This window comes from Trichechus manatus, unplaced genomic scaffold (genome assembly GCF_000243295.1).
Source record: "Trichechus manatus latirostris isolate Lorelei unplaced genomic scaffold, TriManLat1.0 scaffold00147, whole genome shotgun sequence".
Taxonomy (NCBI): Eukaryota; Metazoa; Chordata; class Mammalia; order Sirenia; family Trichechidae; genus Trichechus; species Trichechus manatus.
Genome location: NW_004444083.1, coordinates 2,361,342 through 2,378,421, shown reverse-complemented (window position 1 = coordinate 2,378,421; position 17,080 = coordinate 2,361,342). Strand labels below are relative to the sequence as shown.

General features: G+C 38.2%; 1 protein-coding gene across 1 annotated transcript in view; it reads right to left on the bottom strand.

The window, feature by feature from the left end:
* Positions 1-11,146: 11,146 nt before the first annotated feature.
* Positions 11,147-17,080, bottom strand: part of SLC19A3 (solute carrier family 19 member 3) — a 30,450-nt gene continuing 24,516 nt past the window's right edge. Inside the window, exons 4-6 of the mRNA XM_004385820.2 lie at positions 14,487-14,679; positions 12,938-13,079; positions 11,147-11,569 (exon numbers count right to left, since the gene is read on the bottom strand). Coding sequence (XP_004385877.1) covers positions 11,390-11,569; positions 12,938-13,079; positions 14,487-14,679 — 515 coding nt within the window. The 3' untranslated portion in view covers positions 11,147-11,389. The remainder of the gene's footprint in view (positions 11,570-12,937; positions 13,080-14,486; positions 14,680-17,080) is intronic.

Below are 17,080 nucleotides of genomic sequence, written 5' to 3'. Positions count from 1 at the left end.
GCCTTTGACAAATAAAGGAAACTAAAATTATTTTAAAACAGTACAAGTTTCATTTATTTTAGGCTAATATAGCATGGGAGAAAGATGTGGCAGGCCTCTTCCATAAAGATTACAGCCTTGGGAACCCTATGGGGCAGTTCTACTCTGTCCTGTAGGGTCGCTCTGAGTCAGAATCAACTCAACGGCCGCAGGTTTTTGTTATTGTTGTTGTTATTTGTTTGTTTGTTTTATATGATAATGTGCATTTACTTTGAAAAATAGTTTAACTTTATTGAATACTCTGTCACTCAAAAGGAGCCCTGGTAGCTCAGTGGTTAAGGACTCGGCTGCTAATCGAAAGGTAGGCAATTTGAACCCACCTGCCACTCCATGGGATAAAAGACCTGGCGATCTGCTTCTGTAAAGATTACAGCATATGAAACCCTATGGGGCAGTTCTACTCTATCACATGGGGTCGCTACGAGTTGGAATAGACTAGACGGCTAAACACAACTATCACGTATCATTCAAATACTAGACATTTTATATCATCTCCTCTATTAACCACCCAGTGTGTTGGACACACTTAAAAAAAGAAAGAAAAAAAAAGGAAGTTTTTGTTGAGATAATGTATTTTTACAGAAATAATGTGCACCTTCTAGGTTTGTTTGCCAACTGCTCCCTCCCCCAGCAAGGTATTTTCATAAGCTTGCTATGCTCGTTTTTTTATAGCAACATGTAGAAAAATTAGCATAGCGGTGCTTATGAAAATACCTCATGGGGGGAGGGACAGTTGGCAAACAAACGTAGGAGGTGTATGTTATGGGAGTAAAAATACAGTATAATTCACATACCATACAACTCAACCGTTTAAAGTGCATAATTCAATGCTTTTTTAGTATATTCACTGGGTTGTGCAATCAACACAACATAATTTTGAATGTTTTTGTCCCTACTAAAAGAAACTCCTTATCCATTAGCTATCAATCCCCCTTCTGCTCTTCCCAATCTTTCTCAAGATTATTTTGACTATTCTGGCTCCCGTGCATTTCTGTATGAATTTTAAGCTTCTCAGTTTCTGCAAAAAAGGCAGCTGAAATTTCAATAGGGATTGAGTTGAATCTGGGGAGTATTTTCATCTTACCTGTAGTAAGTCTTCAAATCCATGAACATGGGATGCCTTTCCATTTATTTACATCTTTATTTTTTTTCAGCAATGTGTTGTAGTTTTCAGTGTACAAGTCTTACACTTCCTTTGTAAAATTTATACCTAAGTACTTTACTCTTTTTGATACTATGGTGAATGTCATTGTTTTCTGGATATGCTTAAAAGTTGAATAGATATGAAAACTGAGGTCTAGAAAAATATCTTCTTATGCAGTGGCTTATGAGAACGATGTAAAGAAGAGTCCTTCTGCCTTGACTAGTCATTCATGTGCTTGCTTAAAATCTTCCTATTTCTTTTTGTAGATAATCAAACACTGGTTTCTACATACCTTAACTATATCTTAGTATTGGCTTCATAGCTCTAGATTTAAAAAAAAAAGTCTTTGAAGAGACACAGCAGTATCAACAGGAGACTCGAGGTAATGAGGTTTACCTGAGCCCAGACTCAGGATTTAGCTTTCCTCCCTGAAGTTCTTTGCAGTCTGCAATCTGATATTGCGCAAAGGTTTAAATGTTCTAGAAGAACATTTATGATGTTTCTTTTCTTTGAAAAGCAGTGAGAACAGATAAGTGCAGCACGATGAGCTACCTTATTACAAGGTCCTAGTTGATTGTGTGTCTTCTCTATTAAATTTCTTGTACTAGATAACAGACAACTAGGTATAAGAATGGAGGATGATTAAATAGTAAATATTTTTATTTTTTTTAACATCTCCATGAATATAGTATATTATAGTATTTTATTGTAAAATCCCTGGGAAAAAAGTTTTAACTGTTGCTTAAATTAATCACTAATGTTCCAAACACCCAGTGCCACGTGAGAAAACGTGTCTTGTTGTCATTTCATTTCAGAAGCTGCTTGGTCATTTAAAAAACAGTGAATGCAAGCATTGATCAACTTGATTTATTTATTCCTTTTATCATTCATTTTTTAAATTAGCTACTGTCAGCACTTGGTAGGTGAATTCATGTTTAAAATATTCCAAAAATTACTGTTGGTAAAATTTTCATTGTTAGAGTTGTTAAATTACTGGAAACAACTGTACTAGTTTTTCAGATCCTATTAGCAATCATCAAAGCCAAGAGTGGCCAGTGTGCATCACGATCATGCAATTTATTCAAAGCCTTTTATAGTCTATATTTTAAAACTATGTAAGAATAAGCCAGTATTAAATTATTTTAACTGCCTTTTGAAAAGGACACATTATATACTTTTAAGGTTTTTAGTGTTCTGTTTCACAGAAGTGAGACATTTTAATGCAAAAAATACTAACAAGCCAAACACACATATCAGCCACCCACTAATCTAATATTATTTGTACTTCCAGTTTATTTATTGTTGAACTAAATTTTATCCTCTCTAAACAATATTGGACTGAACTGATGTTTTAAAAAGCTGTTGTTGTCTTCGTGTCAATTCTGACTCATAAAGAACCTACAGGAGAACTGCCCCATAGTGTTTCCTAGGGTATAATTTTACAGGAACAGATCACCAAGTCTTTTCTTCCACAGAGAGACTGGTGGGTTGGAACCACAAACCTTTTGGTTAGCAGCCAAGTGCTTAACTGCCCCACCAGAGCTCCTTTCTAAAAAGCTGTTGCTGTTAGGTGCCATAGAGTCGGTTCCAACTCATAGCCACCCTATGTACAACAAAACGAAATATGGCCTGGTCTTGCACCATCCTCACAATCATTGCTATGTTTGAGCCCATCCTTGCAGCCACTGTGTCAATCCATCTCATTGAGGGTCTTCCTGTTTTTTGCTGACCTTCTACTTTACTAGGCATGATGTCCTTCAGGGACTGGCCCCTCCTGATAACATGTCTTGCCATCCTCGCTTCGAAGGATCATTCTGGCTGTACTTCCAAGACAGACCTGTTTGTTCTTCTGGCAGTTTATGGTATACTCAATATTCTCCACCAACATCATAATTCAAAGGTGTCAATTCTTCTTCGGGCTTCCTAAAAATAACCAAAACCAAACCCATTGCCGTCGAGTCGATTCTGACTCACAGTGAACTTATAGAACAGAGTAGAACTGCCCCATATGGTTTCCAAGGAGTGGCGGGTGGATTTGAACTGCTGACCTTTTGGATAGGGTCAAATAACAGATTTCCACTTAGTATGCCCGGGTGGTGCAAATGGTTTACTATCAGCAGAGTTGGTGGTTTGAATCCTTAATTATCATAGTACAAGGTCCCTGGGTAGTTTAGTTTGTGCTCAACTACTAACCTAAAGGTTGGTGATTTGAATCTACCTAGTGGCCCCACAAAAGAAAGGGCTGGCAATCTGCTTCTGTTAAGATTACACTGAAGAAAACTCTGTGGCTTGAAGTTGTACTTTGAAGCGCATAGGGTGACCATGAGTCAAAATTGACTCTATGGCAACAGGTATGCATGTCATTTCATACTAAACTGAACCAAACCCATCGCTATCGGGTCGATTCTGACTCATAGTGACTCTATAGGACAGAGTAGAACTGCCCCAAAGGGTTTCCAAGGATCACCTGGTGGATTTGAACTGCAGACCTTTTGATTAGTGGCCGAACTCTTAACCACTATGCCACCAGGGTTCTATATAACTCATCAGCGATTTCATGGTTTCAGACAAGGTCTGCATGAATGTGATTTCTGAGGAAAGCTCAGCAGTCTTGAAGCAACAATGATAGTGGCAATGAAGTCACAATCTTTGCAGTCCATTTACAGAAATTACTTTTCTGGGTTTTTAAAATCAGTTGTGCTCATATTAAAGAAAGCAGTAAATCTTTAAGTAAATGCCCTCTTGTCTGGGAGTGGAAGAAGCCAGGAGGAGCCCTGATGTTGACTAGTGCCAGGCTAAGAGAACAGGATTTGTGGCTTTGCTTTATGCACTTAGCTGAGTATGGAATGAAGCATTTGGATAAGGCATTAATGGTCAATTCCATTTTGATGATGTTTTTCAAATATAATTGTATTTTTCACCCATCTCCTGCTGGAAATGACCAGCAGGGCCCCTAGTAAAATCCTGCTGATTTAAAATCGTTACATCTAACTAAAAATTGTGGTTTAGCTCTGATAATATATTTATACATATATTCTGAGCTTGGTTATTTTTTTAATGTCAGAAAGTACCAGACATTGTAGTATGAGCTTTTCTATTTGGGTCCTTGTCAGTTCATCAGGTACAAAGCTATTGACTTTCTTCATGGCGAGAACATAGAAATGAGAGCCTTCTGTAAGCTGGTCTCTGTTGTAAATACTGGATTCAGAAGAGGATGTGGAATGAGGGGTATCATAGCTGATGTCAGATGGATCCTGGCTGAAAGCAGAGAATACCAGAAAGCTGTTTACCTGTGCTTTATTGACTATGCAAAGGCATTCTACTGTGTGGATCATAACAAATTATGGATGACATTGGGAAGAATGGGAATTCCAGAACTCTTAATTGTGCTCATGTGGAACCTGTACATAGATCAAGAGACAGTCTTTTGAACAAAACAAGGTGATAGTGAGTGGTTTAAAGTCAAGAAAGGTGTGTGTCAGGGTTATATCCTTTCACCATACTTATTCAGTCTGCGTGCTGAGCAAATAATCCAAGAAGCTGGACTATATGAAGAAGAATGGGGCATCAGGATTGGAGGAAGACTCATTAACAATCTGCATTATGCAAATGACACAACTTTGCTTGCTGAAAGTGAAGAGGACTTGAAGCACTTACTGATGAAGATCAAAGACTACAGCCTTCAGTATGGATAACACTTTAACATAAAGAAAACAAAAATCCTCACAACTGAACCAATAAGCAACATCATGATAAATGGAGAAAATATTGAAGTTGTCAAGGATTTCATTTTACTTGGATCCATAATGAATGCCCATGGAAGCAGTAGTCAAGAAATCAAATGACGTACTGCACTGGGCAAATCTACTACAGAAGATCTCTCTAAAGTGTTAAAAAGCAAAGATGTGCCTTTGAGGACTAAGGTGCACCTGACCCAGACCATGGTATTTTCAATTGCTTCATATGGATGCGAAAGCTGGACAATGAATAAGGAAGACCAAAGAAGAATTGATGCTTTTGAATTATGGTGTTGGTGAAGAATATTGAATATACCATGGACTGCCAGGAGAATGAACAAGTCTGTTTTGGAAGAAGTACAGTCAGAGTGATCCTTGGAAGCAAGGATGGCAAGACTTCATCTCACATACTTTGGACATGTTGTCTGGAGGTAAGGTAGAGGGTCAGCGAAAAAGAGGAAGATGAATTGACACAGTGTCTGCAACAATGGGCTCAAGCATAACAACGATTGTGAGGATGGCTCAAGACCTAGCAGTGTTTTGGTCTGTTGTGCATAGGGTGGCTACTAGTTGGAACCGACTTGACGGCACCTAACATCATCAGCATTTATAATTCAAACACTAAAAGGGGTGGGCTAATGTCCAGAGGATAAATCAGATTAGTAAATTATTCCATTATATCTAATCCACTGCATCTAAGGGGAGACAAAACCCATTGCCGTCAAGTCGATTCTGACTCATGGTGACCCCATATGTTTGTGTAGAACCATTCCATAGGGTTTTCTTGGGGGTAATCTTAACAGAACCTCTCTTTGTGGTACCCCTAGGTGAGTCTGAACTGCCAGCTTTTCAGTTAGTAGTCATGTGCAAAACATTTGTGCCACCCAGGGGCCTTAAGACAAGTACGCTGAAAATCTTAAATTTTCTGTTTTCGAAAAGCTCAAAGCCAGGACTCAGCTCAGCAATCTGTAATTTCTTCTTGTGATGCATTCCTTGACCTGGGCTGATTGAGTTGATCGGTCCTTGTCATGGATTGAATTGTGTCCCCCAAAAATATGTGTATCAATTTGGCTAGGCCACGATTCCCAGTATTGTGATTGTCCACCATTTTGTCATCTGATGTGATTTTCCTATGTGTTGTAAATCCTGCCTCTGTGATGTTAATGAGGTGAGATAAGTGGCAGTTGTGTCAGTGAGGCAGGACTCAATCTACAAGACTGGATTGTATCTTGAGCCAATCTCTTTTGAGATATAAAAGAGAGAAGCGAGCAGAGAGACAAGGGGACCTCATACCACCAAGAAAGCTGCACCCGGAGCAGAGCATGTCCTTTGGACCTGGGGTTCTGGTGTGGAGAAGCTCCTAGTCCAGGGGAAGATTGATGACAAGGACCTTCCTCCAGAGCTGACAGAGAGAGAAAGCCTTCCCCTGGAGCTGACACCTTGAATTTGGACTTCTAGCCTACTAGACTGTGAGAAAAAAAAAAAAAATTCTCTTTGTTAAAGCCATCCACTTGTGGTATTTCTGTTATAGCAGCACTAGATGACTAAGACAGTCCTCCTTTTGTGTGCCTACTGAATCTTGTATTCTGATCGAGAGCATCTCTTACTGAATGGATGTGTTTGTTTAAAACCAGAAACCCAAATCCACTGCCGTCAAGTCAATTCCGACTCATAGCAACCATACAGGACAGAGTAGAACTACCCTGTAGAGCTTCCAAGGCTTTAATCTTTATAGAAGCAGACTGCCACATCTTTCTCCCCCAGATTCGCTGGTGGGTTCAAACTAATAACCTTTTGTTTAGCAGGCTAGCGCTTAACCACTGTACTACCAGGGCTCCTGGCCCTATTCACCTTACTGTTAGGCTTTGAATTCTTCAAAAGGAAAATCACTGACTTTTAGGGTACCCAATAAGTGTAGTTACATGACAAATTCTTTTCAAAACATAATGATTCTTTAGATCAAAATGTTTTCTTGTTAACCGAGTTAATCCAAAACATACCTTTAAAACCCACAACACCCCATCTTCCTAAGCTTTTCAATACATTGAAATGCTGCTGTTTAATAGGGCCCTCTAGAGGTCATTACTTTTCATGAATTAATATATTGCTCTCCACTGCTGCTTAATGAAAAGAGAAGTGTGATAGAGTGGAAAGACTACAATTTTTGTGATCAGACACACTTGAATTCAAATTGCAACTTCACTATTTCCTACATGTTTGACCTTGGACTTAATTTCTTAATGTCTCTGAGCCTCTCTGCTGACTGAGGAACTGCAGTTGTGGTTGGTAATCAACTGATTTCTTTGACAGTGGCTGGCATTTAAGCAAGGGTTTATTAAAATAATAATAAAAATAATCCTTTTCTTTAATAAGATACTTTTCTTTTAATTCAGAATTTTTTACTGTCAGGTCTACTTATGTTTTCTGTTGTTTCTTTTAATCATAAATATACACTTGGTTATTCATGTACATGACAAAGAATATAAATGCATCAGAATAGTTCCATATTAAAAAAAACCCTCCAGCCCCTCATTCTTCATTGCTTATTTCTTTCCCCAGAGGTAATTAAATTAGTATTTTAATTTTAGGGGCAGTTCATACAATAAGGTCCCTGGGTGGTGTAAACAGTTAAGCACTCGACTACTAGCTGAAAGATTGGCGGTTCCAACCCACTCAAAGGTGCCTCAGAAGACAGGCCTGGTGATCTGCTTCTGAAAAATCACAGCCTTGAAACTCTACAGAGCCATGGGGTCGTCATGAGTCAGACTTGACTCAAAGGCAGCTAACAACAATTCATATGGTGCAAACATCAAAAGCTATGAAAAGGCAAAGTTTCTCTTCCATTTCCCATCAGTCCCTTCCATTTTTCATTAGTCCCATTTCATTCCAGGAAAATTGCATGCATATATAAGCCAATACATATATTTATTGTCTCCTTACTTTTACAGAAATGAGGAGCTACTACATTCATTATTATGTTGGTGCTTGACTTTTTTCCACTTAATAATCTATTTTAGGGCTCTGTCTGTATCACTATGTAGAGATCTTCCTCATTTTTAAAAAATTGATGACTATTATTACAGATGAATATATGAATGTACCATAATACATGTTTCCTGTATCCTTTTGGTGAAATTTAAAGTGTTTCCAATCCTTTTTTCTTGAAAACAATATTGTGATGAAAAATCTTTTATATATGTCAGTTCCCATTCATGCAAGTATGTATATCTGTAGTACATATTTCTAGCAGAGAAATTGATAGGTGGAAAGGTAAAGTCTATACATATGTACTTTTGAAAGTGCCAAATTTTCCTTTGTAACAATGATACTAGTTTACATTCCCACCAGCAATCTTTGAGACTGCCTTTTGACCCACATTCCAGCTAACAGTATATTGTCAAGTATATTGTCACACTTTTGGATTATTTTCCAATCTGATAGGTGAAAAATGATATCTCAGTGTAGTTTAATTTACATTTCTCTTATCAATGAATTAAATCATCTTTTATATGCTTGAACCATTTGTATTTCCAGTTCTCTGAATTCCCTGTTCATTTCCTTTGTCCATTTTCTTATTTAGTCATTGATCTTTTTCTTATCAATTTATATTGGTTATTTATAAATTAGGGAAAGTAGCTCTTTTTCTTTGATATGAGTTGCACTATTTCCTCTAAATTATCATTTGTCTTTTGCTTATTTATTTATTTTTTTCCTTGAAGAAGTTTATTTTTATGCTGTCAATGTTATGGCTTTTTTATGACTTCTGGATTTTATGTTACTTTAAGAAGTTATAAAATAATTCTTTCATATTTTCTTCTAGTACTTCTACAGTTTTATTTTTACATCTGCATATGGATACAATTAGAATTTATTCTAGCACATTTGGGTCCAATTTATTTTTTTCCCTGGGCGGGGAGGGGTGTTCCAACCTAATTTGTTAAATAGTCCATCTTTTTCTGTCACTTATATGAGATGCTATTGTTATCAGTTGAATCATACACAGGTGAAAGCTGGACAATGAATAAAGAAGACCAAAGAATCGATGCCTTTGGATTATGGTGTTGGCGAAGAATATTGAATATACCATGGACTGCCAAAAGAACGAACAAATCTGTCTTGGAAGAAGTACAGCCAGAATGCTCCTTAGAGGCGAAGATGGTGAGACTTCATCTCATGTACCTTGGACATGTTATCAGAAGGGACTATTCCCTGGAAAAGGACATCATGCTTGGTGAAGTAAAGGGTCAGCAAAAAAGAGGAAGATCCTCAACAGGATGGATTGACAAAGTGGCTGCAACAATGGCTTCAAGCGTAACAATGATTGTGAGGACGACGCAGGACAGGGCAGTGTTTTGTTCTGTTGTACACAGGGTCATTATAAGTTGGAACCGAGTCCACAGCACCTAACGACAACATATTTATCAGTCTAAAATTTAATATGAATCAGGGACTAATTCAAAGCTTTCTACTCTGTTTCATTGGTCTGTTTATGCTTCTACCTATGTTGCCATAATTAAGAGTTTAGAGTAGGAATTTAATCTCTGCAAATAATTTAAACATATTTTCCCACTTTACAAAAGCATTTTATTAGTTCTTTTAATTTTCCAGGTGAAATTTAGTATCATCCTTGCTGGTCTGAAAACTAGTATGTTGGTATTTTTTCCGGGACCGAAGTTTGTAAATTTATTTAGGGGGACCTGGCATCTTTATGTTTCTTTGCTTCCTATCCAAGAACAAGGTAGGCATTTCCATCTGCTTAAACATTTTTTGTGAATATGTTTTAAACATTTAAGTGTATGTTTTAAACATTCCCATATGTTTATGTGTGTAAAATGTTTAAACATTTATTTGTTTGTTTTATTTTATTTTTTTTTAATTTCTTTATTCTTCTAAATATACCTTAGGATTATCTTGTCCAAGTTTAAACAAATGGTGGAATTTTCATGGTAATGTAGAGAGCAATAATTTGGGAAATGAATTTTGCAAGACGTGACACCTTTATACTATTCAGGTTTCTTTTCCAAGACATGTGGGATGCGTTTAGGTCACGCATTGTACTCATTGTGAATCAATGCTTTCCTCTCTTATCTTCCCTATCTAGATATTGCTTGTTAGATAGAGCATATCTATATGATCTATCATTCATTGGGCATTTTTATGTTCTAGACCTTAATTCAATTAATGTTACACATTAATATAATTTAATTCTCAAAACAACCTTATTAAGTGAGCCTTGTTTCCATTTAATAAGTGAAGAACTCAGCCTTCTTTTGGTAACCTGCCTGGATTTCAAATTACACAGGCAGGATCTAAGCCTGGTCTCTCCAACCTCCAGCTCCAAGTCTGTGCTCTTAACCCCTCTACTGTGCAATGGGGAAGCCAGTGAATTTCATGAATTTATTTTTGGTCCAGTGATCAAAATTTAGGATTTGGATAAAAGTATATTTGAATCACAAATCTCAGGAATCAGTGTTCTTCATTCCCAGTGGCAGGCTGCTTGATGCATCCTCTGCTGAAGGATAGATATGCTCAGAAAACTTTCAGCACAATTCAACAGATCAGAAAGACTCTCTAATATTTTTGCACACATTCTTTAGCACAATCTCTGACATTAAAAATTAGGTTTTTTAAAAAAATATTTTCCACCAGTGTTTTCTTATTTAAAAAAAATACTTCTAGGAACCCCTGGAAATTCTTAAGTTTTTCAATTTTAGATAGATATCATGTTGACAAAGCATCAGAACACCTTATCTGTGGTCTTGGTACGGAGAAGGGTCATTTGCCTCTCCCAGGGCAATGATGTGAATGTCGTTCTTTAGACATGTAGGAGTGTCTGGAGTTACTCCTGAGGTAGACTTTCTCAACAACAGAGCTCAACAGAGCACACAAAGAAAAATAATCATGAAGAAATTATCAAATACTGGTGTGTGAGTAGTGCTATACTATTAGGGGTGAAGATGAATCCTTAGAAATGGGACCAAACTTTGTCATTCTCTCAGAGAACTGTAAATTATATGGAAATATACTTAACGGAAGTGGAAGGAAAAGAGTTCATGTGACAAGAAATGTCCTCTGTGCAGCCAGTTTTCGTAAGATCAGACAAGTGTCTATCCCAAGCGAGAAGGCCAGTCTGTTAGTATTTCTTCTCACAAATGGGGAACATCTACTCCTGGACAGCTGGAGTTTTCTCATATCCTTGCAAGTGATCAAAACCAGAACTTTTCAGTCTCTACAATTTATTGGGGTCCCCCATGTGCGTTGTTTTAATTGGGATGATGGGCCCTGTCCAGCTGGGCACATAGTTATCTGGTCTAAAGCTGAAGTTCTGTTGTGGTTTTGAAAAGCTTCACTGGAGTCCAGAATTGCACACCATGTCAATTTGACAAAACAGAGCCCACTATCTATCACTCAGGGACTTTGGGGCGAGCAGAGCCCATGCTACCAGGCCACAGAGGTTGATGCGATAAGGCTAGAGCTTTGTTCCGATTGTCACTCTGATGGTTTGTTCCTCTGGGTGTGGATCGTCTGGATTCTGACTTGTAGCAGAGCTCTGCACTTGCTTTCCTCGTTTGGCTGAGTACATAATGTATACGCTTCTCATTAGGAATATTCCAGCAATTGCTGCAAAATAACTCCCATACACTAAAAACTGGAGAGAAACAGAATAATCAGTCACAAGTAAAATATGACCATCATAATCATTAAACCTTGAACCAAAACTATCCCATGAAGCCATTGTGAAACTAAACAGTTAAGCCCAATTAATAAAGATGTTTTGCCTTGAGCATTGTGCTCCTGTAAGGAATTTATCTACATGAGTTTAAATTGACAGCAGTTAATCTAAAGCACAGATGAGAACGTGAAGGGGCACAGGGCCTAAATTAATGGTGAGGAGACAATATGGGTAGGGATAGAATGGTGACACAGTGTGACGTATGTAACTGGTGTCATTGAACTGCTCATGTAGAAGTAGTGAATGACTTGTGTTTGGTTGTGTATATTGCCACCAAAAATAAATAAAATGTTTAAGAAAATATGACCACCTATGTCATTGATAATATGTAATGATGCTGTCTGCTTGGAGCAGGGGTACCTGAGACCCAGGATCCTAATACGGGTCATTTAGATTTGTGCAAAACTTTCCTCTCCCATATTTAGAAGACCCAGGTGTAAAAGTGTAAGCAGTGCAGTGGGTAAGGGTTGGGCTCTAGAGCCAGGTTGCTTGGGTTCAAATCCTACCTATTAGCAATAGTGAAAAAACACGTAAATCTCACTTATCTGTTTGTGGCTATATCTGAAGGATGGTGCAATGCTACATGCAATGTCTCCAAGAAGGAATTTTTGACCAATGAGGTTACTTCTTACCTGCCTTATCCCTCTTTTTTTAGATCTGCATGTAAAACGTGAAACGGAGCTAATTTTAAAGTTGCTCAGTGGAGCAAGGAGTGGGAGTGGGTATGCACTCCTCCCTAGTGGAAATCTCAGTAAACCTCAGAACTGGAGGGTGACAGGAAGAAGACACATATGGGGGATGTAATGGTGAGAACAGAACCTGATGAGGCTTTAGGAGCAAAGGGAAATACTGACCTCCTTGTGATTATTGTCCAACGCCTACCTGGTGTGTTGTACTATTATAATTTAACCAAACTCACTGCCATTGAGTCAATTCCGACTCATGGCCACCCCACGTGTTACAGAGTAGAACTGCTCCATAGGGTTTTCTTGGCTGTTATCTTATGAAAGCAGATTGCCAGGCCTTTCTTCCGTGGTGCCACTGTGTGGGTTTGAACCACCAACCTTTAGGTCAGTAGTTGACTGCAAACTGTTTGTACCACTCAGGGAGTGTATCCTATGATAATTAAGGAATTGCTTATTTTAAATTTGCCTAGCCAAGAAATTCTTCAAGAAATTTAAGTGTTGGCAGTTGTAAGGTTGAAAAATCTTTGAAGAGGTTATGTAGTTTATTCTACACTCCCATCAACTATATCAGTAGGAAAACAGAAGTAGTGCAGCTTACCTGAATGCTGATTGGCAAGTTGAGCCCTCTTGGATCTACTACGATCACAGTCATAATGGTCTGGATCACCAAAGCAATGAAGGTGTCGATTCCAAACACCAGGGCATAGCGTTCCACACTCAGATTAACTGCAATCTGAAATCTATCATTAAACATATACAATCATCATGAAACATATTTTAACATGAACACGATTTTTCTTTTCTTTCAAGACAGAAATTGAAGAGAAACCAAACTTGTTGCCGTTGAGTCGATTCTGACTCACAGCAACCCTATAGGACCAGGGTAGAACTGCCCCCATAGAGTTTCCAAGGAGCAGCTGGTGGATTTGAAATCACTGACCTTTTGGTTAGCAGCCATAGCTCTTAACCACTGTGCCACCAGGGCTCTGACTGCAGAGAAAGCAGTGTTTTAATAGCCTTTTTTTTCTTAATCTCCTCTAGTACAGACAAACAGGCAGAGCAAAGAAAGGGGAGTTAAAAAGTCCAGTTAAAGGCTGAATCTTTATGGATAACATTGCAAAATTCCTGAAATAACCAATTTAATGCTTCCAGAAATCAAACGTAACTGCTCTAATTTCTCATAACTTGTGAATATTGAATACTATCTGATTTTAGATACTGTTTAGCAGTGAGTTTTTATGCAAATACAGACACCACCCAATCTGAGGAATTTTTTGAGAGTTATTCATTCTATTACCAATTGTCTGAATTGATAGTTTCAATGTTTGGTAGGTGACTTATTCTTTGGAAAATCCAGACCATGACTGATTGAACCATTGAGTGACTCTTGTAACTAATTTTAAACAATTACATAGTTTTGAAATCTTATGACTAAATATTTAGCAGAAGGCTACCAAGGTGCATTATTTAGAGTTCTTCCTTGGAATGCAGGTAAAAGCTATGGATTCTGAATATATTTAAAATGATGCAAGAAAAAATGTAATCCTCCCTTAACAAAATCCTCACATGACAAAAAGAAACTGAGACATCTCAATAAAAATATAAACTCGCCAACAAGTTCCATCTCCTTCCTTTGCGTCATGATCTATTATTCCCTGAGTGCTCATACAGCTCTGTGTTTTTAATTGTTTTTTAAAAAGATACACAGGATTTAGAGTTTCCTGTAACCTTTCCATCAATTTTTTTCAGCATCCAACTTTTTGTAACTTTCTTGAGAATCATTTGTTTCTTAAAGTGTGTGTCTAGGATTACCAAGCAAACAAGTGAAGTTAGGGATGAAATCTAAACCTAGTCGTTTGAAGTTATATCACATCTTGTTATGGCAAATCGCTTAAAATGGCAATGTATTACAGCTTTCAGTTTATAACTTACAGGGTTTTTTTTTTTTTTTGTCCCCTTGATGATTAATATTAGCAATCTTCAGAGAACAAATTAATGAAGAAGAGAGATTAGTTGCACATTTAATATTGCAGTTGGTTAAAATCTCTTAAAGTTTGTTCTCAGAGAAACCGTAGGAATAATACAAAAAAAGAGAAGACTGTTGAGTTGGTTTCGTTTTAGGGGTTGAAAGAAATGGCGATACTCACACTGCTATGGTTATAAGAAGCATATAGCCTGACTTGAATATCAAATAGCCAGCGTAGCACACCCAGATGTTGGTAGTGTAATGCATAAGGAGCAAGGCACCCGCATTGACACCTGAGAAGACCCCCAGTGCCAGCTCTCCCAGCAGATTCCAGTTGACTTTCACATAACCAACAGCAAAGGCAGCCACAGCCCCTGAGAAGGAAGATCAGTAAACTGACTGCACATGGAAAATACCAACATGCTCTTAAAAACCTAGCGATTTTTTCAATAATGGGCACTACCCAATGTGTTAAATTGGGTAGTCAATTTTATTTTTTCTTTCTTATTTTTTTATTGTTGCAGTTTAAGTGAAAGTTTACAATTCACGTTAGTCTCTCATACAAAAATGTATACATACATTGTTACATGACCCTAATTGCTCCCCCTGTACTGTGACAGCACACTCCTCCTTTCCACCCCTGATTTCCCATGTCCATTCAACCAGCTCCTGACCCTCTCTGCCTTCCCATCTCACCTCTGGACAGGAGCTGCCCATTTAGTCTCATGTATCTACTTGAGCTAAGAAGCACACTCTTCATGAGTATCATTCTATGTTCCACAGTCCAGTTCAATCTTTGAAGAGTTGGCCTAGAGAATTGTTTTAGCTCTGGGTTGACAGAGAGTCTGGGGGCCATGCCTTCTGGGATTCCTCCAGTTTCAGTCAGACCATTAAGTCTGGTCTGTTTACTAGAATTTGAATTCTGCACCCCATCTTTCTGCTGCTCCATCAGGGACTCTCTTTTGTGTTCCCTGTCACGGTGGTCATTGGTGGTAGCCGGGCACCATCTAGTTCTTCTGGTCTCAAGCTGATGAAGTCTCTGGTCTGTGTGGCCCCCTCTGTCTCTTGTACCAAGACTTATCCTGTGTCTTTGGTGTTCTTCATGCTCCTTTACTCCAGGTGGTTGGGACCAATTGATGCATCTTAGATGGCCGCTTGCTAGCTTTTAAGACCCCAGATGCCACCAACCAAAGTAGGATGCAGAATATTTTCTTAATAAGGTTTGTTATGCCAGTTGACCTAGATGTCCCCTGAAAGCATGGTCTCCAGACTCCCACCCCTGATACTCTGTCCCTCGAAGTGTTTGATTGTATTCAGGAAATTTCTTAGCTTTGGTTTAGTCCAGTTGTGCTGACTTCCCCTGTAGTGTGTGCTGTCCTTCCCTTCACCTAAGATAATTCTTGTCTACTATCTAGTGAGTGAATAACCCTCACCCTCCCTCCCCACCTTCGTAACCATCAAAGAATGTTTTCTTCTGTGTTTAAACCTTTTCTTGAGTTCTTATAATAGTGGTCTTATATGGTATTTGTTCTTCTGTGACTGACTAAATTCACTCGGCATTAATGCTCTCCAAATTCCTCCATGTTATGTTTCATGGATTCATTGTTGTTCTTCATCGTTGTGTAGTATTCCACTGTGCGAATATGCCATAATTTGTTTATCCATTTTGTCTGTTGATGGGCACCTAGGTTGTTTCCATCTTTTTGCTAACGTGAACAGTGCTGCAGTGAACATGGGTGTGCATATATCTATTCATGTGATGGCTCTTATTTCTCTAGGATATATTCCAACGAGCGGAATTGCTGGATCATATGGTACTTCTATTTCTAGCTTTTTAAGGAAGTGCCAAATCAATTTCCAAAGTGGTTGTACTGTTTTACATTCCCATCACAGTGTATGAGTGTTCCAGTGTCTCTACAACTTATTCAGCATTTATTATTTTGTGTTCTTTTTTTTGGATTAATGCTAGCCTTGTTGGGGTGAGATAATATCTCATTGTAGTTCTGATTTGCATTTCTCTAATGGCTAATGATCACGAACATTTCTTCATGTGTCTGTTAACGCCTGAGTGTCTTCTTTGGCGAAGTGCCTCTTCATATTCTTTGCCCGTTTTTTAATTGGTTATTTGTCTTTCTGTTGTTGAGGTTTTGCAGTATCTTATAGATTTTAGAGATTAGACACTGATCAGATTTGTCATAGCCAAAAATTTTTTCCAAGTCTGTAGGTTGTCTTTTGACTCTTTTGGTGAAGTCTTTTGATGAGTATAATTGTTTGATTTTTAGGAGCTCTCAGTTATCTAGTCTCTCTTCTGGTGCTTGTGCATTGTTACTTATGGTTCGTATTCTGTTTATGCCATGTATTAGGGCTCCTAGCATTGTCCCTATTTTTTCTTCCATGATCTTTATCGTTTTCAATTTGATATTTAGGTCTTTGATCCATTTTGAGTTAGGTTTTATGCCTAGTGTGAGGTATGGGTCTTGTTTCATTTTTTTGCAGATGGATAGCCAGTTATGCCAGCACCATTTGTTAAAGAGACTGTCTTTTCCCCAATTAATGGACTTTTGGCCTTCGTCAAATATCAGCTGCTCATAGGTGGATGAATTTATGTCTGGAGTCTCAATTCTGTTCCTTTGGTCTGTGTAGCTGTTGTTGTACCAGTACCAGGATGTTTTGACTACCGTGGTGGTATAATAGGTTCTAAAATCAGGTAGTGTGAGGCCTCCCACTTTGTTCTTCTTCTTGAGTAATGCTTTACTTATCTGGGGCCTCTTCCCT